The 19,078-nt window shown below is 31.0% G+C and overlaps 2 protein-coding genes across 4 annotated transcripts in view; one reads left to right on the top strand and one right to left on the bottom strand.

The window, feature by feature from the left end:
- Positions 1-11,145, top strand: part of SNAPC3 (small nuclear RNA activating complex polypeptide 3) — a 42,222-nt gene extending 31,077 nt beyond the window's left edge. Inside the window, exon 11 of the mRNA XM_044685390.1 lies at positions 11,007-11,145. The gene's annotated coding sequence lies outside the window, so the exon portion shown is untranslated. The remainder of the gene's footprint in view (positions 1-11,006) is intronic.
- Positions 408-19,078, bottom strand: part of PSIP1 (PC4 and SFRS1 interacting protein 1) — a 32,549-nt gene continuing 13,878 nt past the window's right edge. For 2 of the 3 annotated variants that reach the window (XM_044685368.1, XM_044685375.1), the window contains exons 4-16: positions 18,086-18,224; positions 16,934-17,038; positions 15,370-15,432; positions 12,252-12,354; positions 10,694-10,769; positions 8,062-8,293; positions 6,819-6,937; positions 4,854-4,909; positions 4,294-4,364; positions 3,738-3,839; positions 3,405-3,618; positions 2,298-2,409; positions 408-1,976 (exon numbers count right to left, since the gene is read on the bottom strand). In XM_044685368.1, coding sequence (XP_044541303.1) covers positions 1,916-1,976; positions 2,298-2,409; positions 3,405-3,618; positions 3,738-3,839; positions 4,294-4,364; positions 4,854-4,909; positions 6,819-6,937; positions 8,062-8,293; positions 10,694-10,769; positions 12,252-12,354; positions 15,370-15,432; positions 16,934-17,038; positions 18,086-18,224 — 1,453 coding nt within the window. In that variant the 3' untranslated portion in view covers positions 408-1,915. Of the gene's footprint in view, positions 1,977-2,297; positions 2,410-3,404; positions 3,619-3,737; positions 3,840-4,293; positions 4,365-4,853; positions 4,910-5,429; positions 5,885-6,818; positions 6,938-8,061; positions 8,294-10,693; positions 10,770-12,251; positions 12,355-15,369; positions 15,433-16,933; positions 17,039-18,085; positions 18,225-19,078 lie in introns of those variants that run through there. The other variant, XM_044685382.1, reaches the window with a different exon arrangement.

Genomic DNA, 19,078 nt, shown 5'->3' with positions numbered 1-19,078 from the left:
CTCAAAAATACTAGGAATGGAGCCTTCATATAACAATATTGTGACTTTTGATTAATTTTATAAATGTTTCTACCAAGTTACCACTTGTTTTGATTTTTTTATTCTGACTTTGGGCCTGGCCTCATCTGAAGCTGTAGCAGGGATTTCTTTATGCCAGTCACAGAAGTCTGAAATATGAGTGGTCACTTCAGTCTAAGAAGAATGTTTTCCTGTGTACCTGTAGTGGAAAAGTTTTGGTTTGAGATGTCAGTTTTCAGTATCTAGCATGATACTTTTTATGTGCCAGCATAATTCTGCCCACTACCTCCTAATTAGGGTCTTCAAAATGAATTGGTTAAAAAACTGCAGTTTAACTGATAATCAGAAAAACTAATGATAATCAAGAATCTTGATCCAAGAACATATACTAGGTTGAGATTGACAAAAATCTTTAATCAAAACTGGTTTTAAGTTTACATTGACACTTTGGGTTAACTACACAATAAATCTGATTTTAAAAAATTAAATTAGGAGCAAAAACTATTATTACTGGCATATATAGCAGTATTCTGACAAAGCAACATAATAGGTGACACTCTCATTTGTACCTTTTTGCCTCTTCAAAGTACTTCATATATCTTATAAATCTATACAAGTTAACCAGTTTATTCAAGCTCCAAAATGTGTAAATGTCTACAAAAAAATCTGACATGCTTTCTAAAGTAATTTGAGAAATCCTGAAATATACGTAGTCAAAAGTGTACAACCTAACAACACACAGTATCTGAAAGTATTGCTGTTTACCTAGTGAACTAATAATATTCTGCTTCAGTTTGCCAGTAATTTCTCCTTTCACACTTATACAATATGAAGTGCCTTTAAATTTCTTATTTTAGGGGGCATATTTACATATTAACTGTCCACTGAGTTTATAAAGTCAAATAGTTTTCAAAATTGGTATCATTTAGTTAAATCTGGAATACTTTCTATCAGAGTAACCTTTTGTTTCATGAAGGTAGCACTCCCTCACCCACCAGATAATTAGTACTGATTTAAGTGCTTCTACTCTTTCCACTTTATGTTAAGGTTAATTTACTGACAAGAATTCCATAGATTTGACTGTTTTCCAGTTACCATTAACTTTCTAAATTGCTGCTTTCTTACAGGGTAATTAATAACCCTTATTTATTCAGCTTCATTCATAAAGCTATGCCCAACTACCACTACTACTACAAAAAAAAAGAAAAAGAAAACCCACACGTGATTTTGCCTGTTAAAAAAAAGTTACTACTTCCCAAATTGCCATCTGGGTTACCCAACTGCTTTAAAAAAAAAAAAAAAAAAGGCATCACAATTTTAGATTGTTTCAAAAGCAGGACCTGGCAAATGGAGTTTGCAAGATTAATACTACCTTCTATAAAAGGGAGTGAATGAGTATTCTTATACAGAAGAAACATTTTAGCTGCTATAAAAATGCTTTAACAACCTCTACAAAAACCACAAACAGTGAAAAGACAATCCAGTAAATACAAGATTTGTAAAAACTATGCACAAAAAAATACCACTTATCTGGGAACACGGGAAGGGTTTGTACAGGTGGCAGTTAAAAAATAACTCTTGACCACCACAAACTACACATTAACATACAATAATCAAAAAATATACTACAACTATAACTCTTAAAAAATAAAAAGCAGTTAAACATTTCCTAAATGAATCTTTCTTCCCGAAGACACACTTTTACTGTGTATATAGCGGTTAATACTGCACAAATACAATCAGCAAGAATGTTTACTTTTAAAACAAAGATATATAAAGGGAATGTTTCCCCTTCAAACAAGTTTTTAAACATCAAAACCTATGCTTATAAAAATTATTTAAAACTTTCAGCAGTCAGATTTTTAAATGAAAATTTGTGACAATCCTCTCTTCAAAATCAGTTTTCTACCGTTGAATCCTTTGAAATTTTTTCAGGCTCCCTCTCTTCATTGGATGTTCTAAAAGTAGGGGGGAAAACAAAGGTCAGTACACACTAGATCAAAGAATCACAACAAAACACAAACATTTTAGGCCTTTAAAAAGGATGTTCTTAGACAGGGGCTATAAGTTTCTTGAGACATGAAGAGAATACATGTGAATAGTACAATTCAATTGATGTCTTCAGTTCTATGAGCTGCCTTTTAGAAGTTTTTGCCACTTTCTTTTGGTTACTTAATTTGTTCATCAAAATGAGAATGGAATGGGAACACTAAAGTAGCTAAAACAACACATCGGGAAAATAAAATGAATGTATATAAAGATAAAATTAAAATCCTCACTTTTTCTTCATGCTGGCTTCATGCCTATCTTTACTTTCCTCATTGCTTTCTCCATTGTGTTGTGGTTGGTTATTGTCTTGAGCATCTGATCCACCATTCAACGTCTTGGAACCTTATCATAATTCAATAATACATGATGATCAACATTAAGTTATTTTTATAACCTGAATAAGTAACCTATACTTATCAAAAGCTTAAAAATAAAAATCTGAAAACTACTCTGAAATTTCTACTGCTTTTACATATTATGAGAAATAAAACTGGCCTTATCTCACCCAAATATATTTGTGAATTTGTGATCCTTCAAGGTTGAATGACTAGTCATGTAATTCTTAAATTATAATTTATGTAATAATTTATAGTTCATATATAATAAGCATTATAAGGGCCAGCTAGGTGGCTTAGTAGATAGATCTGGAATCAGGAGTACTCTAGGTTCAAATTTGGCCATCTCAGATAATTCCTAGCTATGTGATCCTGGGCAAGTTACTTAATTCCACTTCACCCTTCTGTTTTAGGGTTGGCACTACTAAGACAGAAAAGATGTTTTTAAAAGGTTAAGTGCTCTTGATTTAGTTATATTATTTCTTGACCACCAAAATTAATATAATGGCCAGGCATTGGATAATTCATTAGAAATCTCATGGAGGCCCATAAATATCACCCCTTAAAAGTTTGAATTCTTGATAGAAGCTATAGACACAGAAAGACACCATACAATCTACTCTGCCTTCCACAGAACTAAATGTAAAAGTAAAGGGCTGGAGGAAATGATAAGTCAATACCCCTCTTTCTTCTATTAGATAGCTTACAAAGTTTCTGCAGAAATGAGAAAATGAACAAATATCCTAGAATCCTTTAGCTTTAAATGGGATAACAAATAACTAGGGTAAATTCAATTCTATGTAGTGGACAATACTACTACCCTCATTTTTACAAAGCTCCATTCCATTGTAAGGATTCTAATAGCCAACAGAAGACTCAGTTCATCAACTTCCTATGATTTGTGCAGCAACCACCACTATTTCAAGCACTATTGTACTGCCTGGCTTTACTAGACTATAAATAATTAATCTGGACCACAGATTGTAAGGAATCACTACATACCTGTTTGTTCCTTTTCTAGCTTTTTATTTGGACCTTTCTTTCCCTGTTCTTTCGTTTTATTGGCTTCCTCATGTTGTCTTTGTTCAGCAAGTGATTTATTCAGCACTTGTGTAATAACAGAATCTCCTTCACCAACTAAAAACATGTTCTTAAACTTGTTGTATAGCATTGTAGACTTTTCCATGATTACCTGACTAACTTTAAAGCGTCTTATCTGGAAAGGACAAAGAAACATTAGTAATAATCACATTGATCTACCTATAGCATTCAAAATATACTATAATGACCAGAACTAAACTTGAGGAAGAGAAAAAAAAAAGGCAAATGGCTTACTTTCTTTAATGTTGTAATCATCTCTGTGTGTTTCTGTGCTTGCTGCATGGTAACTTGAAGTGATGCAAGCTCATCCAAGGCCTCAATACATCTGTTTACGTCCTTTTTTAACAAAAGAAAAATTTTAACATTTAGTACCTATTAAATTTCACAATTAAAGGGGGAAGCTAGGTGGCTCAGTGGACAGAGACCCAGGACCAGAGATAGGAGGTCCAGGATTTAAAATGTGACCCTGGGTAAGTCACTTAACCCCCATTGCCTAGTCCATATCACTCTTCTGCCTTGGAACCAATACAATTCTAAGACCGAAGATAAGGGTTGAAAAAAATTTTTTTCCAATTAAAGCTAATCATCTGTGATGTGACTAAATCATTTTAAACTGCCCTTCATATAGAAAATATATTCTTCAATACAATTAAATTCTTTAAAAAAATTAAGCCAGTATATTTTAAAGACTGTTTTTAAACTTCCAAATTTAAAACTTTACATATCACAAAATACCAAATTATAGCCGATACCATGCGTTCTCCATTTTCATAACCACTACAATACTTACAAGATTATCAATTTTGAGGGAATTTTTAATTTCTGCGTGTATCCTTTGAAGTCGAGAGTCCATTGATGTTTCTATTAAGTAAAGCGAATTCAAAAAAATTTAAGTTAGGACTAAATTATCATCTAATCATGAACAACTTTCATGAATGCTTTGGTCTTAAAACAAAATTTCAAATTTCTACAAATTCTTATAAATGACTGACATAATCTGTTAACCAATAAAATGAGCAATTTACCTCCAACTAAGGACCTAGTTTTCATGAATTTTAGTGTTAACTTGCTGATGGAAGTTTTTTCTCCCAGTAAATATTATAACTGTATATATAACAAATCACTAACAAGTCCTTAATATATGACTTTTAAAAGCACCAGGGAAATTTAGGATTCACAATCTGAAGTAAACTTTGTGTAAATGGAAATGTTTCAATGTAAATAAAAATCTATTAAGAACACAAAGCATAACAAAAAATTTTCAAGTGTTCCCTTACAACTGCCTTAATCTTACATATCTTAAGTATTAAGAAACATGAATAATCAGTATTATTACTTTAATTTACTAACCTCGCTTCTTCTCCACTTTCTTAACTTCTGGCTTCTTGCTTTCATCTTTATTCTGCCTATCAAATGTTAACAGAAATATTTTACAACCTTGCAACTTTGTAACTAAAGGTTTTTAAATGTTACTATTTTTTATTAAAGTAAAATCCCTACATTTTTAGGCACTCACCAACTCAACATGACATCTTTAAAAGCAAACTTCAAACTATAATTTCCAATCAAAAATCTATATATTCATTCTTTTAAAAAATTAAAGAGTATTCAACATCAATTTATTCTAATGAGATAAAGGATGTTCCAAGAGATTTAAAGTTGGGGTATAGAAAAATTAGATGGAGTCCACATTAAATATTACTTAGAGGAAGGGAAAGGAATTTCAAGGGGTTGATTAAACAATTGTGCTTCATAAAAGAAATCATCTATCTTCTCAATATGAACATATTACTATTTAGTTAACTTAGTTTTAGATGAAATTCCATTCGCAGACTTTATACATTTCACTCAAAATCCAGTACCCTGAAATTCAGTCCATGTTATAAGCCAATTGAAATACACAAGAACAAAGAGATTTCTAAAAACAGCTTTTAAAAATAATCTTTATTTTAAAATGTACTTGAACATTATCATTATACAAATCTATGTCTTTATCTCAGGATAAAAAAAAGCACAACTGCTAACATACTAAAAGATTTAAACAGAAAGGAAAACATTCAGAGGTACTAGAATTGATTATGCTACTTCAAGACCTAGGCTTTCATGGCCCACCTTAATGTGTAGTGTTGTGTACCCTAAGAGAAATTGTGACAATTTAAAATTCAACAAAATGGTAATGCCCATTATTCAAGTCCTCAACTTTTTTTTTTTTTAATTTAGCAATCTCGAACAAAATTCTTCCACCGGGAGGATAAATTCAGTCATCTGAGTGTGTCTTAAGATCTTCATCTCGTGTGCTCCACTTGTATTTTCTTTGTAGAAACTGGATTAATGGTTTGAGACCCCAAATTTTTTTTTATTGTAGATTACAAGCTGTTTGGCTGGGAATACAATACAATAAACTTTATTTTTATCCTCCCCATCTGAAATGCTTTACAGAAATAAGCTATTTACAAAGTTATTTAGTAATGATGAAAAAGAAATACAAGAGAATTAAGACATTGTATTCAGAGAACATTTAAAGTCATAATGATGAGTGAGAAAAGTTTAGACTCAATTTTATTAATTATTAGAAAGGTTGTCTACAATATTTTTAAAATAAGGAGACTGCCAAAGAAAATGAGATACACCAAACAGGGCTTAATTATCAAAATAGGTCCAAAATGTTTAAGTAAGTATAAAATTAAATTTGGATCACTGTTCTTTCAAAGAATTACTTCATAAAAATGCCAAGTATCTTTTCTACTTCAATGAACATTAGGACATAATCTCTATAGTGAAAGTTAAGATTCATGTACATGTTTATGTTCTATCCATTTTTAGACCTCCAATATTTGAAGATTGAAGCTTTTGAGCATGATTTCAATTTCTATTGTCCTAGTGAAGTTTTTACTGAGTTTGAAGGTTTCTAAACACCTAGAAATATTATTTCCCAAAGGGTGGTGTTAGGGAGTGAAAAGAAATAACCAAAGATGCCTCTATTACTTGTTCTCAATCCTACAGCATTAGATAGTAATAAACACATAAGTGAATAGTAACAGAAATACAACATTCCATTACTAACAGTTATATTTCAATAAGCTGATAGGCTAATAACTTATGAATACCATATCTTCTTGTCACTGCAAAAATGTACTAGATTATCTTCCTATTTTGAATACATAACTAAGGAATAGCTAATGAAAAAGACAGACTATAAAATCTGTATGGATAATATTAAGTGAAGTCAAAGTTGAAAGAGCTTACATGGCTGCTCTCCTTTAAGCAGTCATATCGACACAAGAGGAAACCTATACAATATTTTAAAAAACTTACGGTTCAGCTTCCATTTGCTCTTCTTGCTTGCGTTTTCTGTCTGCTGCTTCTTTCTCATGTTGGCCTTTTAATATATTTCTTCTATGAGCAGCCTGAAAATTTCTTCCTCCTTTTCTCTTCTGTTTAATTTTGTAAATTAAAATGGAAGATTTCTAATTAACAGTAATTTTCACTATTTAAATTATCAAATAATGCCACTGAACATTAAAAACAATTGGCTAAGCAATAAGCTCTTTGCATCTCATTTTCTTCATCTATAAAAGTGAGCTAAAAGCAAATAACTTACAGTTAATTTGAAATCCACTTCAGACATTAAATCTTTCCCACCATCTCTATTCCCAACCCAGGCCTTTACCATCCACTCAAATGGCACTTTCCCTAACATGGCATCTTATGGACTGGACTTTCCCATCTGCCACATGGCCTAACTCTTGTCTTCTCCTATCAGGACTTTGAATACTTTGAGAACAAGAACTGTCTCAGTCTCTTTAGAGTCTGAGTTACAAACTATATGGAAAGGTGAACTATTATTCTTATTCCAGGCAAAGAAGCACCATGACTTCACCAAATATGTATCATGCCTATCTCAATTCCTTTTATTTTACAAGGTTATTAGTGACTGGTAGGAGCAAAGAAAGGATGTAGATATGGTTATCCTAGATTTTAATAACAGTATTTGCCTAAAATCTCTCATTCTTATTAAATATTTAGTAGCTCCTCAGGATATTATCTTTTAAAAATCTCCTCTCATTGCTAGAACATTATCTTAGACTTTACATCCACTCAATACTTACCTGTTGGAATTGGATAGTTATAACATGATCTTGTATGCCAAGAAGCTCTTAACTTAAAACCTGATTTGAAGACATATTACTTGAAAAGTGAGGTTGGTTAAATATACCAAGTAATTTGTACTTGGGGTAATTTTATTCTCATAGCACCCAAGGTCTAAGTTAAAGTAGATTCACTGTCTCTAAGACTGGTTTTCTCAATCCACCCAGCTGCCCTCTACATATAGCATTTTTAAAACAAAAAATAATTTAGGACAGTCTTTCAGATTTTCAAGTATGTCAAATGAGAAGTAAAACATGTCCTATAATTAGCACAACTCAAATGTATTAAAATTGTTTTCAAACTTTATTTAACTTAAATGTTGAAGTTTAAGTTTTTAAATAAAAAGAACTTTAAGACATTTAATAGAAACATCCAGTGGAGGCAAATACTTTTAAAAAAGTAAACGTACTTTTTCACCTTCTTGATCTTCACCCTCCTCTTCAGAATCAGAGGTTGAAGCAGCAAAGCCTGCTTTTGCTGTAGTTTTCCTTTTTGGCTCTACTTCCTTCTTCCCTTCTTTTTTGTCTGGCTCTTTCCTTGGCTTATCTTCCTCCTTCTGGACCTCTTCATCCTTTTTTAACTGCTTTTTGGGTTGTTTTTCATCCTGACCTTTTTTTTTACTTTTATCTTCTTCAGTAACACTATAATATTAACAGTATACAATTAGGTGATACTAAATCAGTCTAAAAATGTTACCAATATTCCTTCATTTCAACAACATTTTGTAGAACAAATTATTTTCTATTAATATGCTATTAATAGAAATTATTTTATTAAAAATTAAAATATCACTTTAGGTTTTAACTATATAATTTTGAAAAAGCTGTACCACCCATATACCAAGTATTCTTTACTGTCTTCCTCTTAAGTGCAAGTTTGGGAAAACTTACTTGGGAAAAGTCTAGCTACAGAAATATTATTTCAGTTTATAAGACATACTTATTGCATAGGTAAAATACTATCACCAATTACATACTAAATAAATTACCTCTTAATAGTGTCATATAAATCAGTAACAGAGAACCTTTTAGAGACCAAGTGCCCAAACTGCAACCCTCCCACCAGAGCAGACTCAGCCAGCTCCCATCCTCTCACCCCCACCTAGGAGGGAGGAAATATTCCCATTGGACTGCTGGACAGAGGGCTAGGTGACTAGAGAAATGTCCTCAGAACACATGGAGAAGGGGAAGAGAGCAGTCATAGGTTTGCCAACATGGTAAATAATAAATGCTAAATAAATTGAATTGATTGTAGCATGCGCTATGTAACTCAAAGCTGGTCACCTTCTCTTGACCAAGAATCACATTGACAAGTTACATAGAAGACTAATAATAAAATGACATTAATATTTGTCAAAAATTACACAAAAGCTAGAGAAATCGTTAAGTCAATCCCTTATAAGAAATAAAGTTTATGGACAAGTTATTCTAAACAAGTTTATAAAAAGTTTGTAAAAAAAAAAATAAATTTCCAAAACGTGATGTAGATTTTGTACTTAATAAAATACAATATTTAAAAATTCTGCCCAAATAAAATTTGTTAGGCAAAAACCGATTCCATTTTTTAAATTAGATCACTATGCTGTCCATATCCTGTAAAGTGATAGTCTTGTTACCTCAATCTAAGTAACAAAGGAAGAATATAAGCAGATACGCCAAATCAAATTTCTTTCATCTGATTATAGTATTTTATACAAAACTGAAGGTCTAAGGATACAGCTTATGAATACATTAGATTATAAACAAAGTGCCTATATACACATTATTCAAGACCTTTAAACCATGAAGCAACTTGTTCTCTAGAATTTAAACTAATCTCCACTAGTCAAAACATATTTCATATGCTGTGCTTTTACACCCTAAGAGTTCACTTACACATGATTAATTGCTGATCTGAAGTTCATGGGCATAATAGTTTTAAGATACTAACTTTTACCTTTAGAATATGAATGGGCTTTTAAATCACTACACTAAATGGTTATGTTGAAAAGATTGATGAACAATATATATTGTTGCAATAGTTTTTTGGAACATTCCATCATTTTCTATAATTAAGCACTCAAAAAGGCTATTTATTTTGTTGAAATGTACTTATGAATCTATCAAAATATTGTAAATAGGAAATAAAAAAACCAGCTGACCAAGTAATGGGATTATTGATCTATGTTTACTAATACATATTATTTAAAGATAAAACAATTCCGTTTTTGGTAGACTTCAGTTGTTCCTTTTTGGACAATTCTAAAATACTTCAATTGATCTCCCACTTTTATCAAATATTCAAAAACATTATAAAAGAAAAAGAAAATCTAGGTGGACAGTGGATAGAGCCCTGGGTCTATAGTCAGGAAGACCCGAGTTAAACTCTGGCCACTTTTAATAGATATCTAAACATGAGCAAGGAAATTAACATCTTATCTGTCTCAGTGTTCCTCAACAGTAAAATGGAGAGAGTAGCACCTACTTCCCAGGGCTGCTAGATGAATCAAATGAGGATATTTGTAAAGTGTATTATACAAAAATTCAATTTTTATTTTACATGTATATATATAGACATATATACATGTGAATTATTATAAATTATTTTTTTCTGCTTCTATTAGATTATATTTCTTAAAAAGCCACCAAAAAGAAAACTACACTTCTTACATTTTATACATTTGTACATACTATAGTTCTGTACTTCAATAATTGTATTAAAGTACAATGTGAAAGATATTTTATATTTTTCAATTTAAATAGTACTTACAGTTTCAATCTATGTTTAAGGGAATAATCATAATAAAAAAATGAAAACACAACAGAATCTTTATCAAAATCCCATTCAGCAATTTTTATTCTTCCCAAAGTACAGGACTTTGGAACAGTGAGTATTTTGGAATGGAACAATGAGTATCCATTTTGAATGGATGTTCAGAATAATTATATTAGCTGTATAATCTCAAGTCAACAACCATTCTATTATAAACGCTAGAAGAAACTGAAAAGCAAGCATATACACATTTTTAAATTTTAAATATATAATGTTCAAAATAAACTCACTTGTCATTGTCTGAAGGACAAGGCGGTTTCACCATTTTGGGTCTCCCTCTGGGTTTTGGAACTTTTACTTCTGTAGCTAACATTCACATACAAAGACCAGATTAGCTCATAATCACAAGCTTTCCCTTTTTTTAGTTACCATTTTCATACATCAAACTGAAAAAGTACAATACTGTAATTGGTCATTAGTTTTAGTTATTATGGAGTATTACTGGTGGATAGTCAAAAAGAATTATCTCCTTATAAAGTATCTCTTTTTCAATTTGTCTCAACTAACAAAAGGTGATTCTACAATATAATTTTTCTCTTTCAGGTAAAAGGACTAAAAGTTTTATAAATAGCCTGAAAAAATATACACTATAAAAATTGAAAGAAAAAAAAGAAAAACTTGGTAGAATGGAAATAATTTTCCTACTTGCAAATAAGTAAGCACGGATATGTGAGTATTTAGTTTTTGCTAGCCCAATATACTCATTCATTTTGAATCTTCACGTTTCTAATCAATATTTTTATTTCAATTACATATATATTCATTTTTCTCAAGGGTTAACTGAGTGACAAATGTCTACCTATTGAAATAATGGTTTCAGTATCTGTAAGATGTACACATCACATTTGACATACATGTTTGTCACATTTATTATTGTAATAATGCATTTGGTTGACACTTCCTCATTAAGATATAAAGCTTTTAATTTAATTTTCATATATAAATTATATCCATATTTTACTTTGATCTGAACTAAAAATTAGTTCTTAGTTTTTCTTCTGAATTTTCATTAAGGTCACTCCTTATCAGAAAGGATTAATTTGAGTTTTGATTTTCAGCTATTTTTCTGAATTTTCTGTATCAACTCATTTTTATCTTTTTTAAAGCAAGCCCTGATTATTATTATTATTATTATTATTATCATTATTTTAACCTTTAACTTCTGTGTATTGGCTTCTTGGTGGAAGAATGGCAAGGGTGGGCAATGGGGGTCAAGTAGCTGGGAAGTGTCTGAGACCACATTTGAACCTAGGACCTCCCGTCTCTAGGCCTGACTCTTAATCGACTGAGCTACCCAGCTGCCCCCTCATTTTTATTTCTTACCCTTCATTTTCCTCCATATGCACTCCATATTATTTTGAATGGTCTGTTTTTTCAACATCATAATTAGTACATTACTATTTATCCCATTTAAAGTTAAATAGGTGAATGTCACCAAGAATCATAATCAATCACCTCTTCACAATAAATAAAGCCAATCATATAAAAATACTTTAGAAGTCTGGCATATAAGTATATGTATTTTTATGACTTCATCTATAAAGTTACTAGGCTTTACCAATTTAGAGCAAAACTTTTCACCCATGCTGCCCCCCCCTTAAATTCACACAACCTTATTACTATGTTTCACTAGTTAAAGGTTAATTTTTGTTTTTAAACGCTTCAAGTTATAAGCTGTACCAGAGAAATATTAATTGTTCTTTTTGAGGAATAAGAAAATACACGAAATCAATTAAGATTCAGGTACTGAACTTGATAAACAAGATTGTTGAGTATTAATAAACCTACCTGATGGTCTTCCTCTTTTAGGACTCACTTTTGGAGAGACGGATGTTGCTGTTGCTGCTGCTGTCACTATTCCTACTTCCTCAGTTTCTACTTGCTTTTCTGCCTGGATCACAAAAGATTTAGTTAATTAGCAAATTAATTATTCCCCAATTATAGTCTCAAAAAGTAGACTTAACAAATTTAGTACATATACTCTCTCTCATGTACACGCATGATGAAGTATTTCTGCCACTCTTAATGCTGATTATTATTTAAATATGACCATGACTTTTATTTGACCTTTGTACATTCTTTCATACCCTATAGCGACCCAGTATACCACAGAATTACACAAATGTCTTAACTACTAGTTTTCACAGAAGTGTTTGGAGAATTGTGATATACATTAACCAAGAAAATACTTCTCTAAAGAAGCAACCTCCATTGAACACTCAAATACCCATAATTTTACAAATGAATAAATATTCAAAGCCAGAAGACAGCTTTTAAAAGCTATTAAGACCTCCATATTTGAAACATTAATTTATTTAATTATAAAGAATGAAATATCTGTTGGCTAAGTAATTTAACACCTAATCAGTTATACCTAAGATAAAAGGTCTATATCCTTTCTTCTAACCCAGTATGGATTTTGTGGAGTTTATGCACTTGGAATGGAAACAAATATCTTAATTTTCATTAACTCCTACCTGGAATTTAATATTTTAAAAAAGTTTAAAACATTCTGAAATTCAAGGTGGGCAGAGTAGGAAAAGGAGGTATAAACTCACTAGACACTTGCTTTTATTTCAGTCCAATCAACAAAGTGATACTCCCTCGGATGGGATAAGGAGATGAAAATGTTGAACTAATATAAATATTTATCTGGAAATGATCCCCAAGACACAGTAAAAAAAAATTTTTTCACGTTCTCAACCTTTTTATAGAAAACCCTTTTAAGATCCTAAAGATTTGAGTTTAATGTAACAAAGCATAAAAAGTCTAAATTGAATAAAGCTGTTTCCAATAATTTTCTCATATGATTTAAGAAGCTGATTATCAGTTCCTCCCTAAATGTGAGACGACAGAATTAAACATATATTAACATCTCATGTTTTAAAGTTTTCATGTGTAATTGTACAGATCATGGCTCAGAGTTTTTGTGTCCCATGACTATGGTATTGGAGGCAGGGGCATGAAGAGACATATATCAACCATAAGACTATTAACATAGTAGCTTTCACCCTGCACCCTAATCAACTACCCCTCACTTCCTATGCCCTGCTCCAAAAAATAGCTATCCCTAAGACGCTTTTGACACATCGAAAAAAGTTTTCATTAAAAGAGGGTTAACATTAATACTAGTAAACACTATTTTTTCATTAAATCAATAATACAGAAAGAGCAAAGCACTTTTATACAAATCAAATTACTATAGAACCTCCTTCCTTGAAAATTAATTCTATGTCCAAAATTTTGTTTCCATTTTTAAAGCGCAATTTGTTCTTATATACAAGCTTGCTCAGAAGCAACGGTTGGTTGAGTCTGTTAACAAAAGTTATCTAAGGCACTATTCAAGTTTGAGAACTGAAATCAAGCACCTCAGTTGAATTTTTTCTAGGCCTAGTTATAGCTTTCTAATAATCTACAACAACTTCTAGCCATCTAGTGATTGCTAAACCACAACCTTTATGTTCTACTAACAAAACTACTTCAAAATGAACGTACTTTATGATGTTTGAGCTGCAACAGTTTATTAAATGTCTATGATGTGCTATGGATTTTTCATGTGTGATTTCATTGGCATAGGGAACACACAGCTGGGGAAATGTATTAAAATTTACAGTGTCTTGGCCAACTATCCACTAGATCATACTACCTCTACAGAGTTTTTAAAAAACAAAAAGCATTTCTACTTGAAATGCTTAAAATTTTAACTGAAAAATGTTTCAAAAACTTGAGGTATCAGCCTCAATGTGTAGGGATAGGTTACTAATACAAAACTGAATCAAAAGTAGTATAAATTCAATTTTTTAAAAAGAATTCTTGAGCACAAAATTTAAAATTAAACAATTAGTTTAATTTATCTGTTCCCTTCCTTTTAGCTGATTTCACTGATATTGCAATAATCTATCACTGAAAATAAAATTCACACTCCTGGCATTGAAATAGTAACTATTAAAACAAAAATTGCCCACTTTTTGAATGCTATTGCAGAAATATTCTGGCAGTTACTTCATTACTACACATCATAAGCTCCTCAAGAACAAGGAGGATTGTCTTAATACTCGACCGGATTCCCCTTGAAATATAATGAACATGGGTAAGTACTTTAATATTTCTTTAATTGATTGAGAACATCATTCACATTGGATTTTTCTTTTATTCTCATCACATTTATTTACAAATCAGACATCAAAAAATTTCACAAATGCATAAATTTACTTTTTTTTGTTTCACAGGATATGGTGAAAATTAAGCCATTTCTTCTCTTGAACTAAGTGTTGATTGATTTAGTTCATACTGCCAACACAGAACTATGAAAGTACACAGCATTAAAATAGAAGTCTGACTCAGCAACAAATGGCTTGATTAATCTTAATAAAAGCCACAAATCTTGAGAAAGGTGATTGTAACCATATGGATCATAAAAATCTTCACATACATTAATAGGGTTCACAGAAACAGATGTGATATAATTAGTTCTAAAATTATAAAAAGCCATTCAAATACCTCCAATTACTTTAAGTACAGCCAGCTGTCAAATATCCATGGTAATAGGAGACAGAAACAACTTGGATAACTGAAATTCAAAGATGATCCCAAAATGTCATTTCAGGCAGTGTCTAAAATAATACAACATTCTACATTCTAAGTGGACACCCTAAAATAGTGCTGTTGAATGGACTGAAAACAAGTGATAAAACTAATTGAGTTTTACCTCCTTTCCCTACTCTGTCCACTGTGAGTTGGAGGTGCTAAGAAATAGCCAAAAACTGGGCAGGAGAAATAAGTCAGGATAATATTCAAACTACACAACTGGCCCCTGCAAAATCAAGTTTGAAGGAGAAGTTAGAAGCCGAACCCAAAACTTCAACCAATATTCCCTCCCAATTAGATTTTTTTGAGTCAATATTACCTTTCTCTTTCTTCCTCTTCTAGCAGCCTTAGGAGTGGTTATATCCATTGTTTTAGTCACATCCTAAAGCACGAATAAAATATTAGTGTAAGATATGGACATCTCAAAAAGATATTAAGTATCTGTTAAAAGCTTATATTAAAAACAAAGATTTATTTTACTTTTTTAAAAAAGTGGTCTTGGTCTTTCTAATTTGACATTGTAACTTGAAAGAACCCAGTGCCTTTGAGAGAAGTGCCTAGAACTACACATTATAATAGGCAATCATATATAAAGCCTGAAATGAAAGCTAGAATTTATTTCCATCTAAAGCAACATTTTCTGTTAATACACTGAATTTCAACTGTTCCAAAAAGGAACAGCCTTTGACTGAAAGATAACCAGTACAATATTTCTTCAGGTTACTCAATTGTATATTATTGAATTGCTGGACCCTCTATAATTTTTCAAATGCACTGGGGTGATATTAATTCAAGTAAAATAAAAAATTTAAATCACTTAAATTTGTCTTTCCTTTTAAAAGACACTTTCATAAATGGAGATTTTATAAACTTAAATCACTCATAAGAGGCAGCACAGCAAAAATTGAATGCTAAATTTGAGTCATAAATCCAAGTTTCAAAACTGCTCTCCTCTATTATTACTATATGACTGACAAGTCATTTTAATCTCTGTTTCAATTTCCTCACACGTAAAATGAGAAGGAAGATCTAAATGACTTAAGCTGCTTTTCCAGCTCTAAATTTAGCATGATATATGGAATTCCTAAATAAATTAGAGAAATTATTCTGTTAGAATTATACATATACAAATGTATCTCACACACACACACATTCCGTTATGTAATTGAGATAACACACCACATGATATAGGTAAACATTTTGGCACTGAATCTGCATTTAGTAACTTTTTTTTGAGAAAATGATTTTTAAAAAGGTGTTCCTGGAAAAAGCTTTTTCAGAGAACTTGAATATCAAAGCATCTTATGAAATTATGATCTGACTTTATAATGAAACTCATCAATAAAATTTCTCAGTTTGTATAATTTCACTTAATAGACAATTTCTCAAAGTCACATCTATTCCTTAAAATATAATTAACTCTCAAATTAGTTGATTGCAAAAAAATAGAGGGGTTCCATTACTATATACATACAATAAATGTTCAAATATTACTATGATATAGTCAACAGTCATATAGTTGCCAAGAACTAATGCCTGCTTATTTTCTTTATAATTTATAAATTATACTTTACAATTTAGCCACTATGTGCAAGGTACCATATTTGTCTTTGGAAATACAAAGGTATAAACACCACTATAGTCATTGCTAGAGTCACACCAACTGGAGAACTTCAAACAAATACTAAATGGGTATATTGTAGAGTAAATAAAAACTTTAACATCTTAGATGGCTGCTGAGGTCCTTTTCAATGTTAAAATCATTGAGTTTTTCCTTAAGCATTACTGTCCATTTCAAATATTTATTTCTACTTCTACTATAAAATTCTTACTCTGCCTCAAAAAGCTTAAGATTTAAGAAAAAAAAGACTTATAAAACATACTTCATTGCTGGTTTTTTCTTCATGATCTGTATCTTCTTTTGAAGCACTAATTTCTTTTTCTTCAATCTCAACATCAGAAGATGCATTTGACTGTTTTGCAGATGCCTAAAATACATTGAAAAGTATTTTATTTAACAGAATGGAGGCCTCCTTAGTTTTTATTCTCCAAGATTTGGCAATTATTAATTTCTAGTTTACATTTCAAACTATTAATTCACACTAACACATTTAGTTCTTTAGTTCTCTTATTGCCTTGGTAGAGAATAGATATTATTATTGGCACGTTCAATTCTGATAACTACAAGTTATATTATTTTAATTTTTAAAACTATGTTATCTATAAGGACAGATTCTTTATGGTAGAAGTAAATTAAACAAAAGTAAAAGTGACAAGTCACAAGTTCCCATTTCTAATACTCAAACCTAAATAGAGATTGGTAGTAGTTGTATCACAAACTGTCAAAAGATGCCAAATAAAATTGACTCATTTCATTCGACTAAAAGGAGGATATGCCACCTAAAGACTGAGTTTGGAAATCTAATAAACTATGTACACTTAAATGGCAGTGGGTATATGTATGAAAGCAATTTTCCTCAACCCACAAAATTTATTATGTATTTTAAACCTCCATAAACAGCTAAAAAGGAAAACACTCTCCCAAAGTCCTGACCAGGAGAGGAACATAATGAGTTTGTCTATAATATGATGACACTGGGAGAGAAATTTGTAATGCATTTAGGATTTTAAATGCACTTCTATCACGATTGGAGAAAGTCTAGTTACATTAAACTCAAGGCAGGGCCTCCTACTTGATTAAATACAAATATTTAAGTCAAAAGTTAATTTAGGAATTATAGGCAAACTCCTAAATATACTTAGATTAGAATTCAGAATTTAAATTTAAGATACCTAGCAATCTAAAGATTCTTAATAAATCATAATCTGAAAAACCCACAGCTAGTTCTCTAATCTCTAATTCTAATAACTTTTCCCAAAGGTAAAATAAATAAATAATGTGGTAATTATTTGTAATTCACAAGTCAGGGCTCAGCCTTAAGGTTTTTTTTAAACCTCCTAATAGAATCCAAAAAGTTCCCCAGGATGAATTAAATATTAACAATAAAACTAAATTTTAAATAGCCATTACTTACCTGTTGACTAGAAAACTTCACTTTGGGGTTATTGTCTATTTCCCACAATCCTTCATTAAAGCCTTTTCTTTTATTAGGTTTGCCATATTTATCTTTATTTTCTGAGTAAGGAAATATATCCTTTGGTCCCAAAAAAGCACTGTGAAAAGTGGACAAAAAGAGATAAGTGATTCTTTTTTCTATTCTCTAACTAATAAAATCAAGCTTGAATAAGCACTGTTCAAAAAGGATTCTGTGGAAAGGTCTGAAGATGTATTAATTATTAGATAAGATGGCACCAACTATATACTTGAAAATAATTATGTGCATTGCATTTACAGAAAAATTTATTAGGATAAAACAACAAAAATGGCAGTCTAGTGTATTTGAAAAACTAAAAGCACTTATTCCAACCAAACATCTCTGATGCCTCCCAAATACTCTCTAGAATAGATCTTCTTGAAGTTCAAAGAGGCATACAGAAACATGTGAGTCAGCTGCCAGCCACTACTGATCTCAATACTGAAAGAGACTATTAGGAAAATATATAACCTTCTGTGTATAAGTTCATCCCCCAAATTCCAGAATTTACTATTTCATCAATTTTCACTTTCTGATTTTACTAAATCCATAACTCATTGTTTGACTTTGGCTGTGACAAAATTTGTGTCATTTGGAGACAGGGCTTACAAATAAAAAGTAAAGGTATCTCTTCCACATCAACTTTCCCCATCATGGTTTTGATATATCACAGGTCTGCATAAATTAAATGGGGAACTTTTGAAGATAGCATGCGAAGGCCAAGAAATGACAGAAAAAGTTTAGAAACTATCTGACCTATAAACAAATACTTAACTCAAATTTTACAATAAGGTATTGTAAACACTCCATAAAATAAACAATTCAGACTTCTCTAATGAGGGGAAAGACTAAAAAAATTTTACACAGATTTTACAGATTGCAGGGGCATCGTACTGGTTTTATGTGGAAGGGATATATATATATATATATATA

The sequence above is a fragment of the Gracilinanus agilis genome, chromosome 1 (genome assembly GCF_016433145.1).
Source record: "Gracilinanus agilis isolate LMUSP501 chromosome 1, AgileGrace, whole genome shotgun sequence".
Classification (NCBI taxonomy): domain Eukaryota; kingdom Metazoa; phylum Chordata; class Mammalia; order Didelphimorphia; family Didelphidae; genus Gracilinanus; species Gracilinanus agilis.
The sequence above is the reverse complement of the archived record's forward strand: the minus strand, read 5'-3'. Positions and strand labels throughout refer to the sequence as shown.